The sequence below is a fragment of the Urocampus carinirostris genome, chromosome 4, assembly GCF_059441175.1.
Source record: "Urocampus carinirostris isolate Australia breed hairy pipefish chromosome 4, RoL_Ucar_1.0, whole genome shotgun sequence".
Classification (NCBI taxonomy): domain Eukaryota; kingdom Metazoa; phylum Chordata; class Actinopteri; order Syngnathiformes; family Syngnathidae; genus Urocampus; species Urocampus carinirostris.
Genome location: NC_142352.1, coordinates 31555496 through 31575677, shown reverse-complemented (window position 1 = coordinate 31575677; position 20182 = coordinate 31555496). Strand labels below are relative to the sequence as shown.

Sequence of the window (20182 nt, the reverse complement as noted above, 5' to 3'; positions counted from 1 at the left end):
ACATATGGTCCTTATTTAAGAATGTTAAAATTACACAATGTCAAATGTCGAATGTCAAATTGGGGACAAATTATTTTACAGTGCGTGATATGAAAAGCATTTTTCGTTCAGAGTTATTTGTGTGTTTTTACTGCCTCTTAGTGGTAAAAAAAATATTTTTAAAAAACTTTATTGATTGAGCGAAACTATATAAACGCGATTTTTCAGCATTTTATTTTTCTAGAATTAAATTTATTCTCATGGGGATGTATGTGTGTTTCCAGTTATTTATTTATTCGTCAAAGCAGAAAGTGTGTTTCACGTGTGCACAAACGATTACGTTTTTATCCTGTAGCAGCATTTTTCTATTATAATTTGATTCAACTATATCTTATCTACTTTTTCCATTTGCAGGTTTATTTATTTTTTTCTTTCTTTTGCTGCTTTTTTTATTGTGCCACGCTCCCATTAAGTGCAACGAGTTTCAGCTGCAGCAGGTATGCAGCAGCCTCCAAAAGGCGAGGAAATGTTACTTTGCAAATCGTTTGCCATGACTTTAAGGCTCGAAACCCAAGCTCGCCTCTTTGAGCTCCACTGCTCAGTCGGTCTAACAGACTGGGACTTGGACAAAGAGGTGAAACTGCAAACAACCACGGATCAATTTGGAGACGGTGACTATTTGAACTCATCCTTGCTTTGAAATCCTCACAGACGTCTTTTCATTCAACTGTAACAATAATGTAGTCGTGTCTGCTTTGACAAAATGCGTCTAATATAATGCATACTCATTTATAGTTTAACTTTCAACTTCGGTCAATTGCTCCCCTTTTAATGGTTGCAATTTCCCTCGTTAAGGCTTAATAGATCTTACAAACACAATACAGCACCCTTTTCGTTTCAGCAAGACAGACTATGTAGAATTTAAACAAGATGATAAATGGTTTATTTACAAACAACAGTCTCAGAGGGTGGCATATCATATGAATGGGAATGCAAGATTAGTAACCCTATTTTTTTGACTGATGCATGCTAAACATAATCGACAGCACATTCGACAACTGCTCACATACTTCATTATCTACTCTAAAGCAAAAGACAGTCGGATGATTGTTTTTCTCTTGTGATTGGTCAATATGCATTTTTCCCCATGGATTATGTTTTGTTGAATTTCAATTTGTTGAATATCCATCCATTATCCATTACCTCAGGCAGTGGGCTGGGGACACCCTGAACTGGTTGCCAGCCAGTCGCAGGGCACATAAGGACAGACATTTTGCTTGCTCATTCACACCTAGGGACAATTTGGAGCAGCCAATTAACCAAACTTGCATGTTTATGGGAAGTGAGAGGAAGCCGGAGTGCTTGGAGGAACCCACGCAAGCACGGGGAGAACATGCAAACTCCACACAGGAGGTTCAAGTTCATGACCGCAGAACTGTGCCGAACACGCGATAACCACTGTGCTGCCGTGTTGCACTTTGTTGAATATCTCACCTCATTAGCTACACCGCTTATCCTCAGTAGGGTCGCGGGGGTGCTGGAGCCCATCCCAGCAATCATCGGGCAGGGGACACCCTGAACTGGTTGCCAGCCAATCGCAGGGCACACAGGGGCAGACAACTCACTCGCTCATTCACACCTAGGAACAATTTGGACCAGCCAATTCACCTGAAATGCATGTTTTTGGAATGTGGGAGGAAACCGGAGTGCCCGGAGGAAACCCACGCAAGCACGGGAGAACATACAAACTCTGCACAGGAAGTCTGGAGCTGGATTTGAACCCACGCAGGAGGTTCCCAAGACATGAACTGTGCCGCACATGCGCTAACCACTGCGCCGCCATGCTGCCCTTTGTTGAATATATGAAAGGTTAAGTAGGGTTATATTTATTGCTACAGTTATCGCGGTTAATGGGGACCAAAACCACCCGCGAAAATTGAAAATCCGCGAAGTAGTGACGCCCCTTCAAAAAAATAGTATATATATATATATATATATATATATATACTTTTTTTTTTTTTTTTTCTGAACCCACGCACGTCAAACGCGAAGTAGCGAGGTCCCAATGTATATATTTTTTAAGATTTGTAGATATTATTTGTTTCCAGTGTCTTTGAGTGAAAGCTAGAGCTTTTGTTGGTGATAGGAATGAATGGAGAGGTGTTGTAAAAGGATAGTGGGATGTTTGGGTGCGTTCTAAGGGATGGGCAGGGGTAAACCAGTGAAAGCTGCAATATACGTTGCATGGGCATCAGCAGACTATATACAATCAACATTTAGTATAGGTAATACTAATGACTGTCGGGCCTTGCTGTTGAACAAAAGGGTGTGTTGTGTCACCCTGACCCGAGTGACATGGCCGCTTCCTTGTGTCCTGTTTCATCTGGAGTGACGAAAGCATGACCAACCTAGGTACCGAGGTTCCCAACTTGTTTGGGTGTTTGGCCATGGTCCAAAAATTTTTGTGTTTTTTGCAATTTTTTCCCTTATATTTTCTTTGTTATTGTATGTGTTTGTCTTGCTGTCGGTCACCCCTCTTGAGGGATATGACCTAGATAGATAGTCTTTAAGGAATGTGTTTCGTGTTAAGTTTTTTTTTAAAAACACTATACAGTAGTTTATTATTGTACTTTGGAGTTTATTTGTTGACATTTTTTGTGTCACGCAGGGCTTCTACTCGCCTGACTTTTAAAGTTGCTTAGTATGGAAAGGTTAAAAGTTTAAACCAGTTAAAAGTTCACTGGAGGGTGAAAAAAGATGAAATAAATGCTACTATAATTTATTGCAATGGTTCCCAAGCTTTTGCAGGCTGGCAACCCTTTGGGGCTTCCCAGATGTTTTTTTAATTATTTATTCATTTTTGTGCATAATATTACATTATTAAGATAACGAACAGACCACCAAAACCCTGTGTGTTTGCTGCTTTATTGCTTGCCCCTTTCCCCATGATTTTCTTGTTTCATCTTACCTAGCTTTTCACTTTTTTTTTAGCTTTTTGTAAAGCGCTTTGGGAAGTCTTCAATCTTGAAAAATGCTATATAAATGCAGACCATTTACCATTCCTACTATTTTTTTTCTTGTCTTTTGTTTTACTTTTTTGCATTTTGATTTATTTTATTTTATTTTCAATTTGAATTATTTTCTTTTTTGCTTCATTACCCCCCCCTTTTTTAAAGTCATTTTTTGTGTAAGATGGGCAATTATTATGTTTGCATATAAAGGAACAAAAATATCTGAAGAGCTGTTTGGGAGCGTAATTAAATTAAAGCACACTTGTCTCTTTATAATTTAATGTATTGGTGATAAAGCTAACAATAACAATAATAATTAAGAGAAAAAATGAGGCTTCCAGTGGGCGGGCAAAAGGTCTTTGCGGGGCGAAGCAGGCCCCCTGTGGCCCTCCCATCGTGACGGGCCTGCTCATATAGCTATTACTTTTGAGAAAGACACATTGCTACTTGCTATTTATATATTTTGGCACAACATGTTTATTTAATTGTATTTCACTTCCCCCAAAACAAACCAAATCAGTTTGTGATTTCTCACCAAAATGGATTGGCAATTGACTCAGTTGAAAAGGGATGCTGTCCATGTACTGTGTGTCTAATAAAGGTTTGTTTGAACCTATAGATGATAAACTTGGTGATCATTATGTGGCACAGAGGCCTTCAGCAAGAGCCTCCAGAAGAAAAGATGAGTTCATTTGGTACGACAAAACATCAGGTGAATGCGACTCTTACTTTTACAGTTTAATTTTTAATGTGGTGCGCTTTGTGGTTTTTGTTCTTTTTACCCCATCGTGTACCACAACATTTAAATATGGGGTCCTTGTGTTGAAGTATTATTAGTTTTTTTGTCAATAAAACCAGTTAAAATAATCAAACAACAAGTTCTTGATGTTTTATGATGTTCCTGTTCCCTCAAGTCACTTTGAGACAATGTGTGTTGTTTAGTTCCCCTTAGTGGTTAAAAAACTTCATTAATATAAAGTATTGATTTAAAGAATAAGAAGAAATACACAAACTCTTAAAGGTGTGTTTTCATAATTGCAGGGTGTATTGAGCACATTTCACATTAAATATCTCAAACATTTTAAGAATATAAAAACCCCAAAAATTCAAACTTCAGAAAACTTGACGTAATCGCAATCGTTACATGAAATGTTGAATATGAGAACCATTGGTCTCACGATGCTGATAATCAAATTCTTGCCAAATGCGTCCTAGCATTGCATTTTCAATGGTTACAAAAGCTTCTCTCATTCATGCCTTTATCCAAATCTCTTGGAATAGGGTGCACATAGAGAATGCTTTCACAAATCCCCAGAAAAATAAATCGCATGAGATCTGGAGATCTGGGTGGCCAGAATATGATATGGTAATCATTCTAGAATGACTCCAATCCATCTCTGGCAGTGTTGTTTGGAAGCTGTCTAAACCTGAGGCTCCAGTGTGGTGGCACCCCATCGTTTTGGAATATGAAATCACTAGACTTTCTCACCCAATTTATCCATCAACTAGTTTTCCAGCATGGTGAGATACGACTCAGCATTGACTGTTGCTCTTTCAAGGATAAATGGTTCACAGACAGCTTATTTGACATGGCACAAAACAAAGTCATCCTTAAGGAATCTTGCTCATACTCAAGAAGTTCATGTGGGTTCTCAGTACCCCATATACCAGTGTGAGGCGTGTTAACTTCTGGCCGTCTAATCAGTCTTCTTTTGCATTGCAATGCAAAGATCACGACGAGCTGGTTTATCAGTGTTCTTCAACTGTTTGAATAACTTCATCTATGTGCAGTTTGCTTCTTAAGACACGCCAAACATTTTTTGTTGAACACTGAAATTCTGTATCTGCGCTTCTGATTGAGTTACAGCAATGGTTCCCAAACGTTTGCAAGCTGGCGCCCCCTTGGCTCCCCAGTGTTCTACTAGCGCAGTTTTGGGGTAGGACACTTAGACATTTTTAGCTAGTCACAGAATTGGTTATGTCTTTGTGCCTTTGCGAACTTAATTTCATTCTTGTTTGTTGACTTTAGGACTATGTTAACGGAGTCCGCCATGACACTCAATGAGCTCACACGGTGGGTGTGGCATAGCGTGGTGCTTGCAAACTTTGAGTCACATTTATTGGCCTGTGCTATTATTAAAACTTGCCTCTAATTGGTCAGCGCTTTTAAAACTCGAACAGTAACAATTGTGGTTGGCCAAAACTCATCACTCGCTACGAAACCTTGAAAAAAAAACAGTGCTTTGCGGTTTCACAACCGCACTAGGTTCAAATTTCTTACTTCGACCTAGGACTGCCGCCCACCTACCGCCTTCTTCCTCACCACCCCCCAGATCTTTCCACCGCCCACAGGGGGGCGGTACCGCCCACTTTGGGAACCACTGATTCACAGGATCACTGCCAGAAAGCAGTTTGAACGTGTTCAATTACATCTTCCGATATTGAGAGTCCCGTTCTTTTAGCACCGTATGAGCACTCGTCCGTTGTGATTTTACCATGCCATCTCACTATAGACTTCCTCTCTGGTGGCTCCTTTTCTGCAAAATGCACGTTGAACAATCTTCCATTATTTAAATTTTGCAAATTCAAGCACACAAAACTCCTTTTCTGGTTGAATGAACCCTATAAATGGGTCTGAATAGGGATAAAAAGTAGCCTTCCAAAATTGGGTTTACAATGGCACAACTGTTGTCTTACACTCCTTCATAGTTAAGGAGATATGGGGAGACTTTGAATGTGCCCAAGACTTTTGGAATACCCTTGATCTATAGTTACTTTAAATCAAGAGATTTTTTTATTTCTAGCATTCTCAATTTTTTAATTTATGTACCTTATGTTTGGTTTAACATGTTGCCTGTCTACCAAGAAAAGTTCTTCATTTTACCTGATATGAAATGTATTTAATCCTGACCCCTCTTTTCATTTATAAGATACCTTTGTGAAGCCAAACTTGTGGCTTCTCGTCAATCCCAACATCGCCTGTCCGATTCCCTACGCAGAACCTGCGGCACCCCGGCAGAGTCTTAAACTTGCAGAGGGAACTCAAAAGAAAGACATAAAAAGGCACAAGTACTGTCCCAAGGAGGGAAGAACGAAAGTTCTCGGCTCATCCATTGATGTCCTGGTACAGTCTATTTAAACTTTGTGCCACGTTGATGTTTATTGATGTCATGTTTTCTTTGTGTAGTACAGGTCCGATACTCTGTACTTTAGAATTTAAAAAAATATGTAGTTGGACAAGAGTGTGATAAACATCTAACATCAAATTGTTTTCACCTTTTTGGGTTGGTGTGTTATGACGTCAAGGATGATGGCCCCTCTTGCCGGACAACACATCGGAGACGCAAGGGTCGATCCTTAAAAGTATGGGTAAGGAGAAGCTAACCATACATGTGACATGTGTAAAAGGGTTAGTCCCTTAAAGGGACGGTGTGTCTTATTTGACTACTAGCTGTCACTGTATTGGGTAGTACAACTGAGAATTGGCACTTAAAAAGGACTAGGAAGAATGCAAACTACAGAGACTCAGCGACCAAACTGCACATAAAAAAAAAAGTTTGCCCAGCTTTTTACATAGTTTTTGTTTCTTTTGGGTAAAATCAAATTTCTTGACTTACGAGTATTTTCAAAAATCCATGTCTTTTTTTTAGTTCATGTATTTTGCTTATTTTTAATGAGTGACATTGTTGTATCTCTGGTGCTAAATAATATATACTGTCCCTTTTAAAGTAGGGAATATTTGAAGATGCTCTGTTGTGCAGGAAAAAAAAGCCTTCATCATAATCGCAATAAAATGACATTATTTTTTATTTACAAAGACCAAAATATTTTCATATTTGTTTTAAACCTCAAATATTAGACCTTTATTTTTCAAGGTTCACGGTTTCCCTAACAGCCTGGGTCGTCAGGGCAGCACTTCCTATGGTTTGTGTTGGGCAAGTACAGCCTGGTGGCACCCATTCCTTTCCAGTCCACTTTTTCGGGTACAGGTTTGCTCACCCACATGAAACTGATAGCACAACAACTTTGAAAGGAGTTAGCGTGGTTGCTTATTTTTAATGGGCTTATTTAAAAAAAAAATTCTTAATAAATCCCAGTAGTTGGGGGGAAAGTCTATAATATTAGAAGTATGGCATCATTTTAGAATTAACAATTTGTGTCAAATTAAATAACAAGTCATTAGAAAATCTTTAATGGAATATTTGAAAATACAAAATATAACTGAGGAATCTGGGTGGCACACTCAACCCATATGGCGGCTGCGCATGGATACATGCTTGCGGCTCGTAGCTCTCCAGCTAATCTTCTAATTATTGCCGTTCTCTTGTCTTTTTTGCTTTCACTTTTGGACACATGTGTGGCCAAAAACACTTACAGTAGGGACGAACTTATTCGGTTGGGTGGGCGTCTAAATTTCGATTTTTCGGGCACTTTTTATACCGCCTATGATATACCGAGCGAACTTCAAAGAGACCCGGCATCCTTGTGGACAGCTATTCCTCTTAATAAACGACGGCGGCGGCGCCGTAAAGAAAGGAAACAGAAGCGTGGTTGCCGTGCAGGTAGATGTGTGAAGCGTGTGAAGTCCAAGCAGCAAGATGGACGCGAGGATGTAACTAATTCCACCATTCATTCCTCGCCGGACAACCGACGCTTTAAACTCAGCGCTCACGAACGGCCACAACGCCGGGAGCTTTTGAAGATCTCGACAAAGACTACAAAGAGTTCAGCTAAGTCAAATGATTCAGCAAAGCTGAAATTTGGTCTGTTAAATATTAGATCGCTTGCTCCAAAAGCTTTACTTGTTGATAACATTATTCGTGATTATAAACTTAACTGTATGGGTCTTTGTGAAACGTGGTTACGCCCGGATGAGTACTTAGCGCTAAATTATGCCTCTCCCCCAGACTACGAGAGTAGTCATATAGCACGCACGCTGAAAAGGGGTGGTGGTGTTGCGCTAATCTCTGAAAAATCGCTCAAATTTAATACACGTACCTCTAATAATTACAAAACGTTTGAGGCTCTTGTGATGCGGTCCCCTCAATTGTCAATTGATGTAATAACTATCTATCGTGCACCTGGGCCATACACAACTTTCTTAGACGAATTTGCTGAACTTTTGTCTGAACTAGTAACCTATGCAGACAAAATTATAATTATGGGAGACTTTAACATTCATATGAACTCCCCACACAGTTCACTTACTATTGCGTTTAGTTCTCTAATTAATGCATTTGGTTTTACTCAACTGGTTGACTTGCCAACCCATAAAAATGGGAACACGCTAGACTTGATTCTGACTCGAGGAGTTTTAACCTCAAGCATTATGGTGCTACCGTGTACTACTGTTATCTCTGATCATTATTTAGTGACATTTGAGGTGCTAACTAAATGTAGAGTTAATAAAGCTGAGGGATTTAGCGGACGCAATATAAGCACTGGCACAGTTTCTGAGCTCTTTGAACTCCTTCCTGGAGCAGTTGCGTCCTTTCCTAAATACAATGGCTCGATTGACTCACTCATGAATGAGTTCAATACCACCCTGACTAGTGTGCTGGATTCAATAGCGCCCATAAAACTAAAATCACGTCCTAAAAGACGCACACCTTGGTTTACTGATGAAACTAGAACCCTTAAAAAAGAATGCAGGAAATGGGAGAGAAAATGGCGCGCTACCAAGCTTGAGGTTTTCCATCAAACCTGGTGTGACAGCTTGTTAAAGTATAAAGCGGCCCTTGCCTCTGCAAAATCGGCCTACCTTTCGAAGGTGATTGCGTCTCAAAAGAACAACCCCAAAGCCCTTTTTGACACTGTAGCATCGCTTACAAGGCAACAGGCTATCGCAGACAGTTCAACACACTCTGCTCAGGATTTAATGGTCTTCTTCACTAAGAAGATTCAATGCATACAGGAAGAAATTGCAAAAGATATTGTTAGTACCACACGTATTAAAGGACTGAAATTTACAGATGCACGACAGGGTGGCTGCCCTGGGAAAATGGCCGGTTTTAGTGAACTGTCGCTTGATGATCTCAAACAAGTGGTGAATGCGGCCAAACCGACAACTTGCCAGTTCGACCCGCTCCCAGGTTCACTTATTAAGTCTTTTTAGCGTCCTTGGGCCTTCAGTTCTAAATATTATAAATACATCACTCTCCTCAGGTGTAGTTCCAGCAGCTTTTAAGTCCGCCATTATTAAACCCACACTGAAACTACCCAACCTTGATCCAGAAATATTAAGTAATTACAGACCTGTGTCAAACCTACCTTTCCTCTCGAAAGAGTAGTGGCACAGCAGCTGAATGCTTTCATATCGGAGAATAACCTTTTTGAATCCATGCAATCAGGATTCAGGGCTAACCACTCTACTGAGACAGCTCTGATCAAGGTAACAAATGATCTCCTAATGTCAATGGATTCTGGCGCTTCATCACTTTTGCTGCTGCTGGATCTTAGTGCTGCTTTTGACACAGTGCGCCACAATATCCTACTAGAACGGTTGGAAAAATGGATTGGTCTCTCAGGAGCCGTCCTCTCGTGGTTCAAATTCTACCTCTCAGATAGGACGCACTGTGTTAAATATGGTGAAACGACATCTGAGCCCTTTAATGTTACCTGCGGTGTTCCGCAGGGTTCAGTGCTCGGCCCCCTACTTTTCAACATTTACATGCTTCCATTAGGTGATATTATTCGCAAGTACAATATCAGCTTCCACTGCTACGCAGACGACACTCAACTATATCTTCCGTTGGAGAAATCTTCCACACTAAACTGTCTCACTGAGATAAAAGAGTGGATGTCACTCAATTTCTTGCGTCTTAACTCTGAAAAGACCGAAATGTTAGTCATTGGTCCTCCTAAATGCCGGGACTTATTCTCAAAAACTGCTGTGAACATTGACAAATGTCACATCACACAGAGTGACTCAGTTAAAAATTTAGGTGTCATATTTGACCCTGATCTATCCTTTGAGATGCATGTAAAGCAAATTACTAGAACTGCCTTCTTCCATCTTCGCAACATTGCTAAAATCCGTTCATTACTGTCTCAGTCTGATGCGGAAACAATAATTCATGCATTTGTTACCTCCCGTCTCGATTACTGCAATGCACTACTCTCCGGTCTCCCGAAGTCCAGAATCAAGTCTCTTCAGCTAGTACAAAATGCCGCAGCGAGGCTTTTAACTAGATAGATAGATAGATAGATACTTTATTCATCCCCTAAGGGAAATTCACATTTCCAGCAGCATCCCTGAGCTGAGAACAATACAATAATACAGCCAAAAGAATACAATATACAAATACCCAGTGTGACGTGCAAATGCCCACTTTAGCATGTTATATCGAGTAACTAAATAGTGCTACACATAATGCAGTAAGATTCGGTAATATCCAATGTAGGTGGTGTGGTTTAATGTGGGCCTTTACTCTGCCGGGTGGAGTTAAAGAGCCTCATGGCATGAGGAAGAAAAGATCTCTTCAGTCTGTCCGTAGTACAAGACAGTGACAGCAGTCTGTCACTGAAACTGCTCTTCTGTCCGGAGATAATGCTGTGAAGCGGATGCGATGGATTGTCCATGATTGACCTAAGCTTTTTCAGTGCCTGTCTCTCAGCTACTGTTGTTAGGCTGTCCAGCTCTTTGCCCACAACAGAGCTCGCTTTCCTAGCCAGTTTATTGAGACGAGAGGCATCCTTCTTCTTGACGCTGCCTCCCCAACACGCTGCCGCATAGAACTAGGACAAAAAAGTACGATCACATAACACCGATTTTGGCTAACCTGCATTGGCTCCCAGTTAGCCAAAGATGTGACTTCAAAGTTCTCTTAGTATTGTACAAAATCATACATGGACTTGCTCCCTCTTATCTTTCAGATCTGATCTGCCACTATGTCCCGGTCCGAAGCCTACGATCTGAGAGTGCTGGTCTTCTGATGATCCCGAGAGCAAAGAAGTCTTCTGCTGGTTCGAGAGCGTTCTCCATCCGGGCACCGGTGCTGTGGAATGCTCTTCCCCCTAAGATTCGATCTGCAACCTCAGTGGAAATGTTTAAATCTAAACTTAAAACTCACTTCTACTCCATTGTATACGAATAACCTACTCCTCTTGTCGGTTGAAAATAGTTTGTGTAATATAGTGTAACAATCTGTGAAGCCCTTTGAGACTCTTCGTGATTTAGGGCTATACAAATAAAAATGACTTGACTTGACAAATTCCTTAGTCAGTGGTTAAACAAAGTAAAATATGCAGAAACCTACATTTACCTAAGGTTTTTCCAAATAATTTTAAAAAGACAATTTCATGTTGATAAATGAACTATGGTGAATTTATTTTTCGAATATCTAGGGTTTAGGTGTTGAGAGGAAACATTTTTTTTTTCTATACTTACAAATCATATACAAATTTCTAGACTTGATATATGATACGTACAGTGCTTCATGGTGAATATAGAAACACAATTTGCAATTTTTGCTCACACCAAGGATAGTTGCACTGTGAAAAAACACACATTTGGATGATTTTTGTTTCAAATACCAAACCAGTGGTGTTCCTTAAACTACTTTCTTTGAATTGCTCAAAAAGAGGCAAATTTCTTTAAAAAAACAACAACAAAATCAAATCGGGTGAATTTAATATCTTTTACATATATATATATATATATATATTTGTAATATTACAAACTTAAAATTAAATTAATCGAATTGGTCTTTGAGTCTTTTTTTTTTTAATCCAAGTAATGAATTGTTTTGTTTTGTCACTCCTGATTATCAAAAATCCTAATCGATTTAAGCGATCTTGGCAGTAAAATATTTTTAATAACGTCAACGAAATTGTGAATTACTGCCGAAAAAAAGCGTTTCAAAGTTGCAAAACACGGGACAAATACAGCCCTCAGGGATGTTAGCGTGAGTCTTCAACCTTAATTTGAAATCTAAGAGGACAGTATATTTGACCACTAGATGTCGCTTTATCGTCGTGCAACATTTGTTTCAGAGATCCCCAATTCCATTCCTGTGTACTGTGCTTTCTGTTCAGGTGCAGTTTCAAAGGAATCATGTGTATTATTTGACCAATAGATGTATTGTGTGATGCAGCTTAAAAACAAGTACTGAAAATCACTTTTTTTATTTTTTATTTTGCCTCGATTGTTGTTGGGTTTTTTTTTTGGGGGGGGGGAACCTGTTGCAGCAAGATGGTCGTTGGTTGTCATTTCCCTCTAGGTGAGGCTCATTTTACGTAAAAACAGGACAGTATTTAAGAAAAAAATTGTATGATCATGTTCTTTGCTAATTATTTATTTTTAAAGACATTTTCTTTCTTTTAGGAGGCACTGACGAATACTCACTGTCCCTTTAAAAGAAGCCCTAGTGGGTTATGGATTTATTTAATACTCATTTATATATTTTTTTCATTAATGATTTTTTATATGGATTATATTTTGTGTATTAAATTTAAAAAACAAAAACATTTTAACGTTTTTAAATGTAAAACCCGATTTGTCCGAACCTCACCCAGTCTATAACTCCGGCAGCCCCCAAGTAAATGAAGTTTGAGACCCCAGGCCTAAAATGTTTTTAACATAATCTCAAATGTGTGTGTGTTACCAGGACAATGAAACCCTGAAGCCAGGATGTTGGCCTCGCCCACCCGTCAATTATTGCATCCTCATTGCCCTGGCCCTGAAGAGCAGCCACAATGGGAGCCTCAAAGTGCAACAGATTTACAACTTTACCAGGTAGGACGATTGCTAAGGTTCCATAAAGACCTCAAGCCACTTTTTTTATGCTCCATTTCACACACTGCAGATGTAAATGCAATGCGACATAATCAATTGGTTGTTGTTACCTTTTGTGCGGTCCTTTCTCGAGGTTTCTTCATTTTCTTCATGTTGAGGTTTTTGAGTTTTTCCTTGTACTCTTTTGGGTTTTAAATCCGGGGATGGTGTAATAATAGTCTGTGGTTTGCAGTAATATGTGGTCTGTGCAGCCCTTTGTGACTCCTTGTGATTAAGGGCTATACAAATAAACTTGACTTGACTTTGTGGTTGTGGAAGCACTTAGAAAAACGTCAAGATGCTCTTTCGCACAAATTCTAAGTACAAAATACTGCAGTTGCGTCTGGAAAATGTATGCCTTCTTTGAGAAAACATCTTCAGTTTTTCCCAACATTATTCATATCCATAAAAGGAGCAAAACTGGCAGTTTGACAGTACTTTTTTTTTGTATTTACAATGTACTCACATTATTAACTTTTTCAGACACTTGTCAAATCCACAAATAATACATCTGTGGATGTTATCTATCAATGTCATCTATCATCAGCATCAAAGTCAGTTTCTTTAATCCTCGAGGAGCTATTACGAGCGAAAGCAATTTGGTCCATTACCATGGAAACTACCAACACAAAGACAAGTTTGTTTTGCAATCTTGCACGACAGTAACACCTTGTTTTTCCATTACAAAAAAGTCCTGCAATGGTCGAACTTGCGACGTTGAAACATTTACTCATTTATTAGATATTGGTAATAAAAAAAAGGACTGCAAGAACATGGTAGCAATAAATCTAAAATTAAAAACACAAAATTGCAGTTAAATAAATGGTCATTACTGTCATTTTACAATAGTACTGAGATCACTCACTTTTCGTAGTTAATAGGGACCAGAACCGCCTGCGAAAAGTAAAAACTCTTGGTGGCTTTACACCTTCATGACAGCCCCCAAGGTGCAAACTTACTTTGAGATGACGTAATTACCGACTGAGAGAATACGACTAACTATATAACAACTCTAGATCAACAAATCTCTATTTTTACCTCACACCGCAACAGGACTCATAACTGCATTTGAATGAATGGTTTTATTGTCATTGTACAAAATGAGATTGGAGGACAATCATCTAAAGCTAGCGCGGCTTCAGGTATGAGCGAAGAGCCCCCACTTAAACAAGTGTGCGCCAGGCTTAAAATGTAAGAAATGGACGTGATTTAGTTGCGGCCTGTACAGAGAAATGTTGTTTCATTCTTAAACCATGCAAGCGGCTTTTAATCAGGTGCGCTCTGTAGTCGGAAATTTACGGTACAGGTCAAATTGGGTGCAAGATACAGCAATTTGTGTGAAAAGGATCACCAACAATTGGAATGGGTTTAATATCTGCAGCATTATAAAAAAGGATTCATATAGTTTGGGGATGACTGCAGAAAGTAAAAATTCTCTACAAACTTTCCCATCCAAATGAGGATTAGCTCACATGCAGTGTTTGCCGCATTACTGGTAAGGAAGTATTTATAATTATGAGTTACTTCATTTAAAAAGTAATTACATTAACTCTGCCCCCAAGATCACCGATACCCAAAGAAGCACGGTACTCTAAAAGTAACTTCTTTACAAACTACTGTCAATTCTTACATTGAAGCTGACCCCACTAAAACTGCTCAAAAATAGCCACATAATAGAGAGAATAGATGGAAATGTGTATACCAAGCTGTGGAAGCAGTGAAACCGTAATATTTATTTGCTTGTACAAACTTGAACTCGGAAATGAACATTTAGCTGAGACACTCTATATCCTATTTGTCTTGAAACCACTCAGATTCCCTTCTCAATTTTTTTTTTCCTTTTTCTCCCGGCATGGCGTATTAAAATAATTCAGCACTATTTTACCGTATTTTTATTGTCTTCTCGTACAACCTTCCCTCCCTCCCTCCCTACCTACATTTCAATACTGGTGATGCACATATAAACTGACCCGCAGTTGGCAGCATTTTATTTCATAGTTGTAAATGCAACTTGAATATGAGTGTATTGGATAGGGAGAATATCAATAGTGAGAAATTACGTGACCTCATGCCCTGCCTGTTGTTTCTGGCAAATTGGGAAAAAAAACAACCGTCAAAGGACTGAGGACATTATGGTTCATTATATTTTTTTAAAAACCCCGTATTGTAACAACGGTTGAGGAACAAAATTGTTTGACAGACAGGTTAGAGTATTCCCCAGGAAATTTGCCCCAACACTGCTCACGTGGCTTTCCGTTTTTCCCCAGAGAGAACTTCCCTTTCTTTCAGACGGCACCCGACGGCTGGAAGAACACGATTCGACACAACCTGTGCTTCAACAGCAGTTTCCGCAAAACTTGCAACCAAATGTGTAGAGACGGCAAGAGGAAGTCGTGCTTCTGGCACTTGACCCCGGACGGACAACATCGTCTCAGGGAAGAAATGAGTTGGTTGACTGCCGAATCGGCGAAGCAGCTGGAGAGGAGCATGTCCCGCCCAGGTGAATTTCATAACTGGAACAGTTACTTTGTTTTAAAGGCACTTAATACACTTTTTTTCCTCCCCATAGGCTTAATTGCCAGACTACTTGGAATGTGAAAAAAAGGTACAAAAGAATTGGTGTTGCAAATTCAGTTCTATTTTCTTATTAGATAGTTGAACCCTAATTTTAATCAAATGGGGCTACTCGGAAGTCTATTTTATGCAACAGGAATGGATAAACTATAGCCTATTTTTGTTTATACAACATTTGTATATTGACCTGTATGTGTATCATCATTGTAATTATTCTTTTGCAGTGCTACACTATCAAGTGAAAACCCTCAAGGAACAGATGCCCGAGCTCCCAAAGAATAGTTTAAAGCATTGGGTGCCTTAAGCCTCACTGGAAATGGGCCTTAGTTCCGCATGTGTCCTTAAAATAAAATCCTTTATTTTGTATTTAAGTCATTTGTGTGGAAATTTTTATCAGATATGTTTATTTGGGGTTAGTAAACCATTACCATATAGCACATTGCGTCGTGTGTGCTGCCTCCTGGTCGTTTCTCCACTGATGTTTTAATTATTTGTAAAGAATTGTTTTTGTTTGTTCCATCGTGTCTGAAGCAAAAAAAATGTTGTAGTTTTTTTTAAAGTTAAGTCAAATGTATTTGTATGGCTCCTAATCACAAAACGCTGTACAGACCACCATTACACCATCTCTAAGCAACGAATGCTTGCAAGATGATCAGGCTGCAATATACGTTGCATGGGCATCAGCAGACTATATACAATCAACATTTAGTATAGGTAATACTAATGACTGTCGGGCCCTGCTGTTGAACAAAAGAGTGTGTTGTGTCACCCTGACCCGAGTGACATGGCCGCTTTCTGGTGTCCCATTTCATCTGGAGGGACGAAAGCATGACCAACTTGGGTGCCGAGGTGCCTAACTTGTTTGGGTGTTTGGGCAATTGGGTTGGCCATGGTCTAAAAATGTGTGTGTCTTGCTGTCGGTCACCCCTTTTGAAAGATATGACCAAGGTAGATAGATGGAATACTAATGAGAAATCCAGCAACCGGACATGCATGACCTTTGTGTCTTCAAGCAGGATCTAGATCATCTGGATCGCAAGCCAGATATGGATATTTTCCCTGAGTAGTATCTGGCATACAGACGTGTTCATATTCTTTATCATACCTATTTTGTGTTTGTGAAGGTGGAATCAATACAGTAAATTGTGTGGTCTGGATAACATATGGCCAACTAATCAAGTCACATGTATGAATATAGCCCTTGATTATAAGTCTCTAATGACTGCACAGGCCAAAGTTTCAACACCCCCTGATCCAAACCCTGTATGTGGGCAAGGAAAAACTAAAAAAACCTCAGCATTAGGTAAGAACTTGAAGTGGCCACACAAGATAACCCTCCTTCTGGGGTGAGCAAACTAACAGATGTTGCATTGGATAATACAGAAAATGCACCGTATTTTCACGACTATAGGGCGCACTGAGTGAAAATAAATTCTGGTTCTGTTTCAGAATTTGACTACTGGTGGCGCATCTACACAATGGGGTGTGGGTGATCCCTCACGTATATAGGGAGCAAATGATCCATGCCCTGTTTTATTACGTTAGCCCAAAAATTGGATATGAAGACTAAGTAACGTTTGCATGGGGGGGGGGCTGCACTGCATGAGAGACAGGGCATGCCTTACAATTTGAAAAAAATCCGAGACTTATGTGCGCTTTAATGCCGTGAAAATACGGTAGTAAAATGATCAAAAAACTATAACAATTGGCATTGTTCTAGTAGTCCGAGACTGCGACAGTGTAGTTACCCATCTTAGCCAGCTACTCAATGCAGTTATGTCTCAGGTCCATGTGCTGGTTTGCTTACCCATCAGGTTTCTTTCTTTCTCCCCTCCGCCACCAGCTAGACAGCCGGAAAAGACAGGAAAACAAAAGTATTGCTAGCAAATGTAGGTGTCTTAAGTCCCAAACATTCCTACTGATGTTGTGTATCTCTTCTCGGAGCAAAGCATTCCACGGCACCTGGGCTTGAAGGAAGATCGCTCTTGGCTCTTGGAGTCACAAGTAAACCCGCATAATCTAAACTACGGTTTGCAGTCATGGTGTTACAACAACAGACACTGTTTTGGTTCTACGTCTTTATGAAATCCTTTTGTTGAAAATTATTAAACAACAAATGCTGATTGTTGAGACACTTTATGATGAAAACCCAATGCACAAACATCTGAATACACCAGCCAGGTATCCACAGCAATTTGATGACGTGGCCTGAAGGTAGACAGATAGCCTTCTCTTTTGCAGTAAACTGACATTTTTACAAAATAACTCTTAGCACCATTTTTTTTTTAAACCATTACGACAAAAATAATTGTCAAAATGAGCCTAAACTATCTTAACTGTGGGGAGGAGACCTATCATAGTGGTATATTTATTTATGTTAGACTCGGGCATTATTTTATCAAATGTCAGTGAAATAAAATCCGCTCCTTGTTGTCACGCGAGAGTGGGACTCAGTTCCACAATGCACAGTGTGGCGGCTTGAGACCGGACAAATATGGGGGATACCTAAGTAGGGATTCCACGGAGTAAAAGAAATCCCAATTTTTTGACTCATGAATTTTTTTCCTTTTTTTTTTTCTTCATAAAAGTCAACATTGGTACAATAGTTTATGCACGTTTGCCTAATTTTCAAATCATTTTTTTATTTTTTTTTTACTGAATGAAGGTTTTTTGTACAAGTAAGAGGTACTAAATAAACACTGTCCCCTTAACATTTTTGCTCGGTTAGTGAGAATAATTAGAAGGTAACTGATTTTGTAATGTCTCTAGCAGCATGATCCTCTGTCTGTTTCCTATCCACCTGTTTTTAATCTTTTTCAGGTGCCTGAATATTTTCGAATGGAACTTTAATGTGCCTGTAGACATTTGCTTGCATCCTGTGTGGCGTGAGGTGTTCATTTCTCTCAAATGATCTATGCTGTATTAACATGGCAGCACATGAAACAAGCTCAATAATTACAAGAAATAAAGTGTTTGGAGATTCCAAATGTGCAGGAAACTGGGCCTCAGTGAGCAAGTTTGAAAAGTTTTTTTTTTATGGAGCTGATTACTTTAGTCATGACTTTCAGCCATTTCCACCACCCTTGCTCTCATTTTGAGAAGACAATCACTTTTTTTTTTTTTTTTTGCAAAGTAGGTGACCAGACAGTTAAAAAACAAAACAGAAACTATAATTCATGTTTTCACAAAGTATAAAACATTTGGTTTTAGTATCAATATGATCCAAATAAATACGGTATTGATCACTATCAATCCAATACAGATAACTTTGCTTAGAATATTCATTATCATTGAAACCCTTCCCAATTGAGTTAATATTTTTGAGATAAACAGCATCGTATTTTGGGAAACAAATGTTTTATTACATAACTATGAAAACTTTAAAAGTATAAGAAAAAACAAGTAGAAATATTTATCTTATATATTTCAGAACAATAGCCATGGGAGTCAAAAGCAGGAATGTAATGAAAATACAAATACTGTATAAAAATGTCAATGAGTCAACTAAAGCCTATTGCTCAATATTTTAAAATTTAGTCAGCAATGCAGACAAAGTATCAATTGTCTCTCACTTGATCTGTTGCCATAATGCCAATGGCCCTACAGATTTTTTGTAGGAACACTAACATGTTAACATTTTTGGTTGCATCATGTTGCACTGTGAAGATGAGCTTTTACCAGGTGCTTATGTCAAGTTTTTAGTGTTGCCACAGTAGCAACTACTTTGCCACACAAATTACAAGATAAGTCAAGTCACATTTATTTGTATAGCCTTATCACAAGATGTCTCAAAGGACTGCACAGGTTACAATTACACCATCTCCTGATCTAAAACCGACAAGCGGGCAAGGAAAAAAATCAAAACCTCAGCACGAGGAAAATAAGAAACCTTGAGAAGGGGCCTCACAGGTGGTAATCCCCCTTCCAGGATGACCAGGGTGCAATAGATTTAGCATTGGGTAATGGTACACAACACATAGTGAAGATCAATAAAAGAAAACAATATGTTGAAATTTGTCCAACATTGTACTTTCTGAAGAAAACAGGTCCATGCTGTGCTTCTTATTTGTCATTTATAGCTTCTGGTAGGGGTGGTCGCAAAGCTTCAGCCCCCTCTTTTTCCTGGCAGGATTGAGGCAGCAGCAGGCCAGGTTGGGGGAGGAGCTAAAATTGTACCTGTCAGTCACCAACTCAGGCACAAAGTGGGCGAGGCCTCTGGGTGAGAGAGAGAGAAGGACTGAGCTCTCTAAATAGAGAAGTGGTGCCTTGAAGAAATTGGCGAAAGAGCAAAGTATCTATCCCGGGACAATAGTATCAATCCAATCAACAAACTTCCGTGGTATCGATAATATCAATATTTGGATGGATGTTCCCCAATCTACCAATATAAATATAACTCTGCAATGAGATACATTTTTTCTCGGATTGTGCTCCTATCGAGGATTTCTTGTTGGTCCAATATAATAAAAAACTAATTACCCGTTCCTGAACTCCCAAAAGCCTCCAAGTTAACCCTAAATCGTTATAAAAATCATCCCTGTGATCACGGACAAGATATTCACGTAGTAGAAATTGAGTCATCCTTTAAAGTTTTACTTACTCAGCAGCGTTTCCAGAAAGCCATTCTACTCTCCCAATGCAGAACAAGTTTGGCCAGGATTACAGTCATTCACAAGCAATCAGGTAGGTCACTCTAGAGGTGAAAATGCCACACCCAAAAAATGGACTCAGCAGTTTTGGTTTTTCAAAAAAGACATTTACCTCTTCCAGGTTGGCAAAGCAATAAATCTCAACACAACGGGTCCATTTCATTTGGGGAAGTCAATCCCTACCCAGAAAAATA

The 20182-nt window shown here is 39.2% G+C and overlaps 1 protein-coding gene across 4 annotated transcripts; it reads left to right on the top strand.

Moving 5' to 3' along the window:
• Positions 1-240: 240 nt before the first annotated feature.
• Positions 241-18326, top strand: LOC148367314 (forkhead box protein N5-like). Of its 4 annotated transcripts, XM_088333239.1 has the most exons (9): positions 502-650; positions 3610-3702; positions 4858-4927; positions 5921-6114; positions 6297-6359; positions 12599-12726; positions 15033-15265; positions 15335-15370; positions 15564-15776. In XM_088333239.1, exons 2-8 carry the CDS (start codon positions 3610-3612, stop codon positions 15361-15363), a joined length of 810 nt encoding a protein of 269 aa, XP_088189365.1. In that variant the 5' UTR covers positions 502-650; the 3' UTR covers positions 15364-15370; positions 15564-15776. The 4 variants fall into 4 exon arrangements, with proteins under 4 accessions (XP_088189363.1, XP_088189362.1, XP_088189364.1 ...); XM_088333237.1 differs by lacking the exons at positions 4858-4927; positions 15564-15776 and adding an exon at positions 18160-18326 and having other exon boundaries at positions 241-650; XM_088333236.1 differs by lacking the exon at positions 4858-4927 and having other exon boundaries at positions 241-650.
• The last annotated feature ends 1856 nt before the right edge of the window (positions 18327-20182 follow it).

Excerpts from the sequence above, each read along its gene's own strand:
- LOC148367314 (XM_088333237.1), top strand. The coding sequence starts at position 479 with ATGCAGCAGCCTCCAAAAGGCGAGGAAATGTTACTTTGCAAATCGTTT. Across the intron at positions 651-3,609 it reads CACGGATCAATTTGGAGACG|ATGATAAACTTGGTGATCAT; the intron begins GTGACTATTTGA and ends TTGAACCTATAG. Across the intron at positions 6,115-6,296 it reads GCTCATCCATTGATGTCCTG|GATGATGGCCCCTCTTGCCG; the intron begins GTACAGTCTATT and ends TATGACGTCAAG.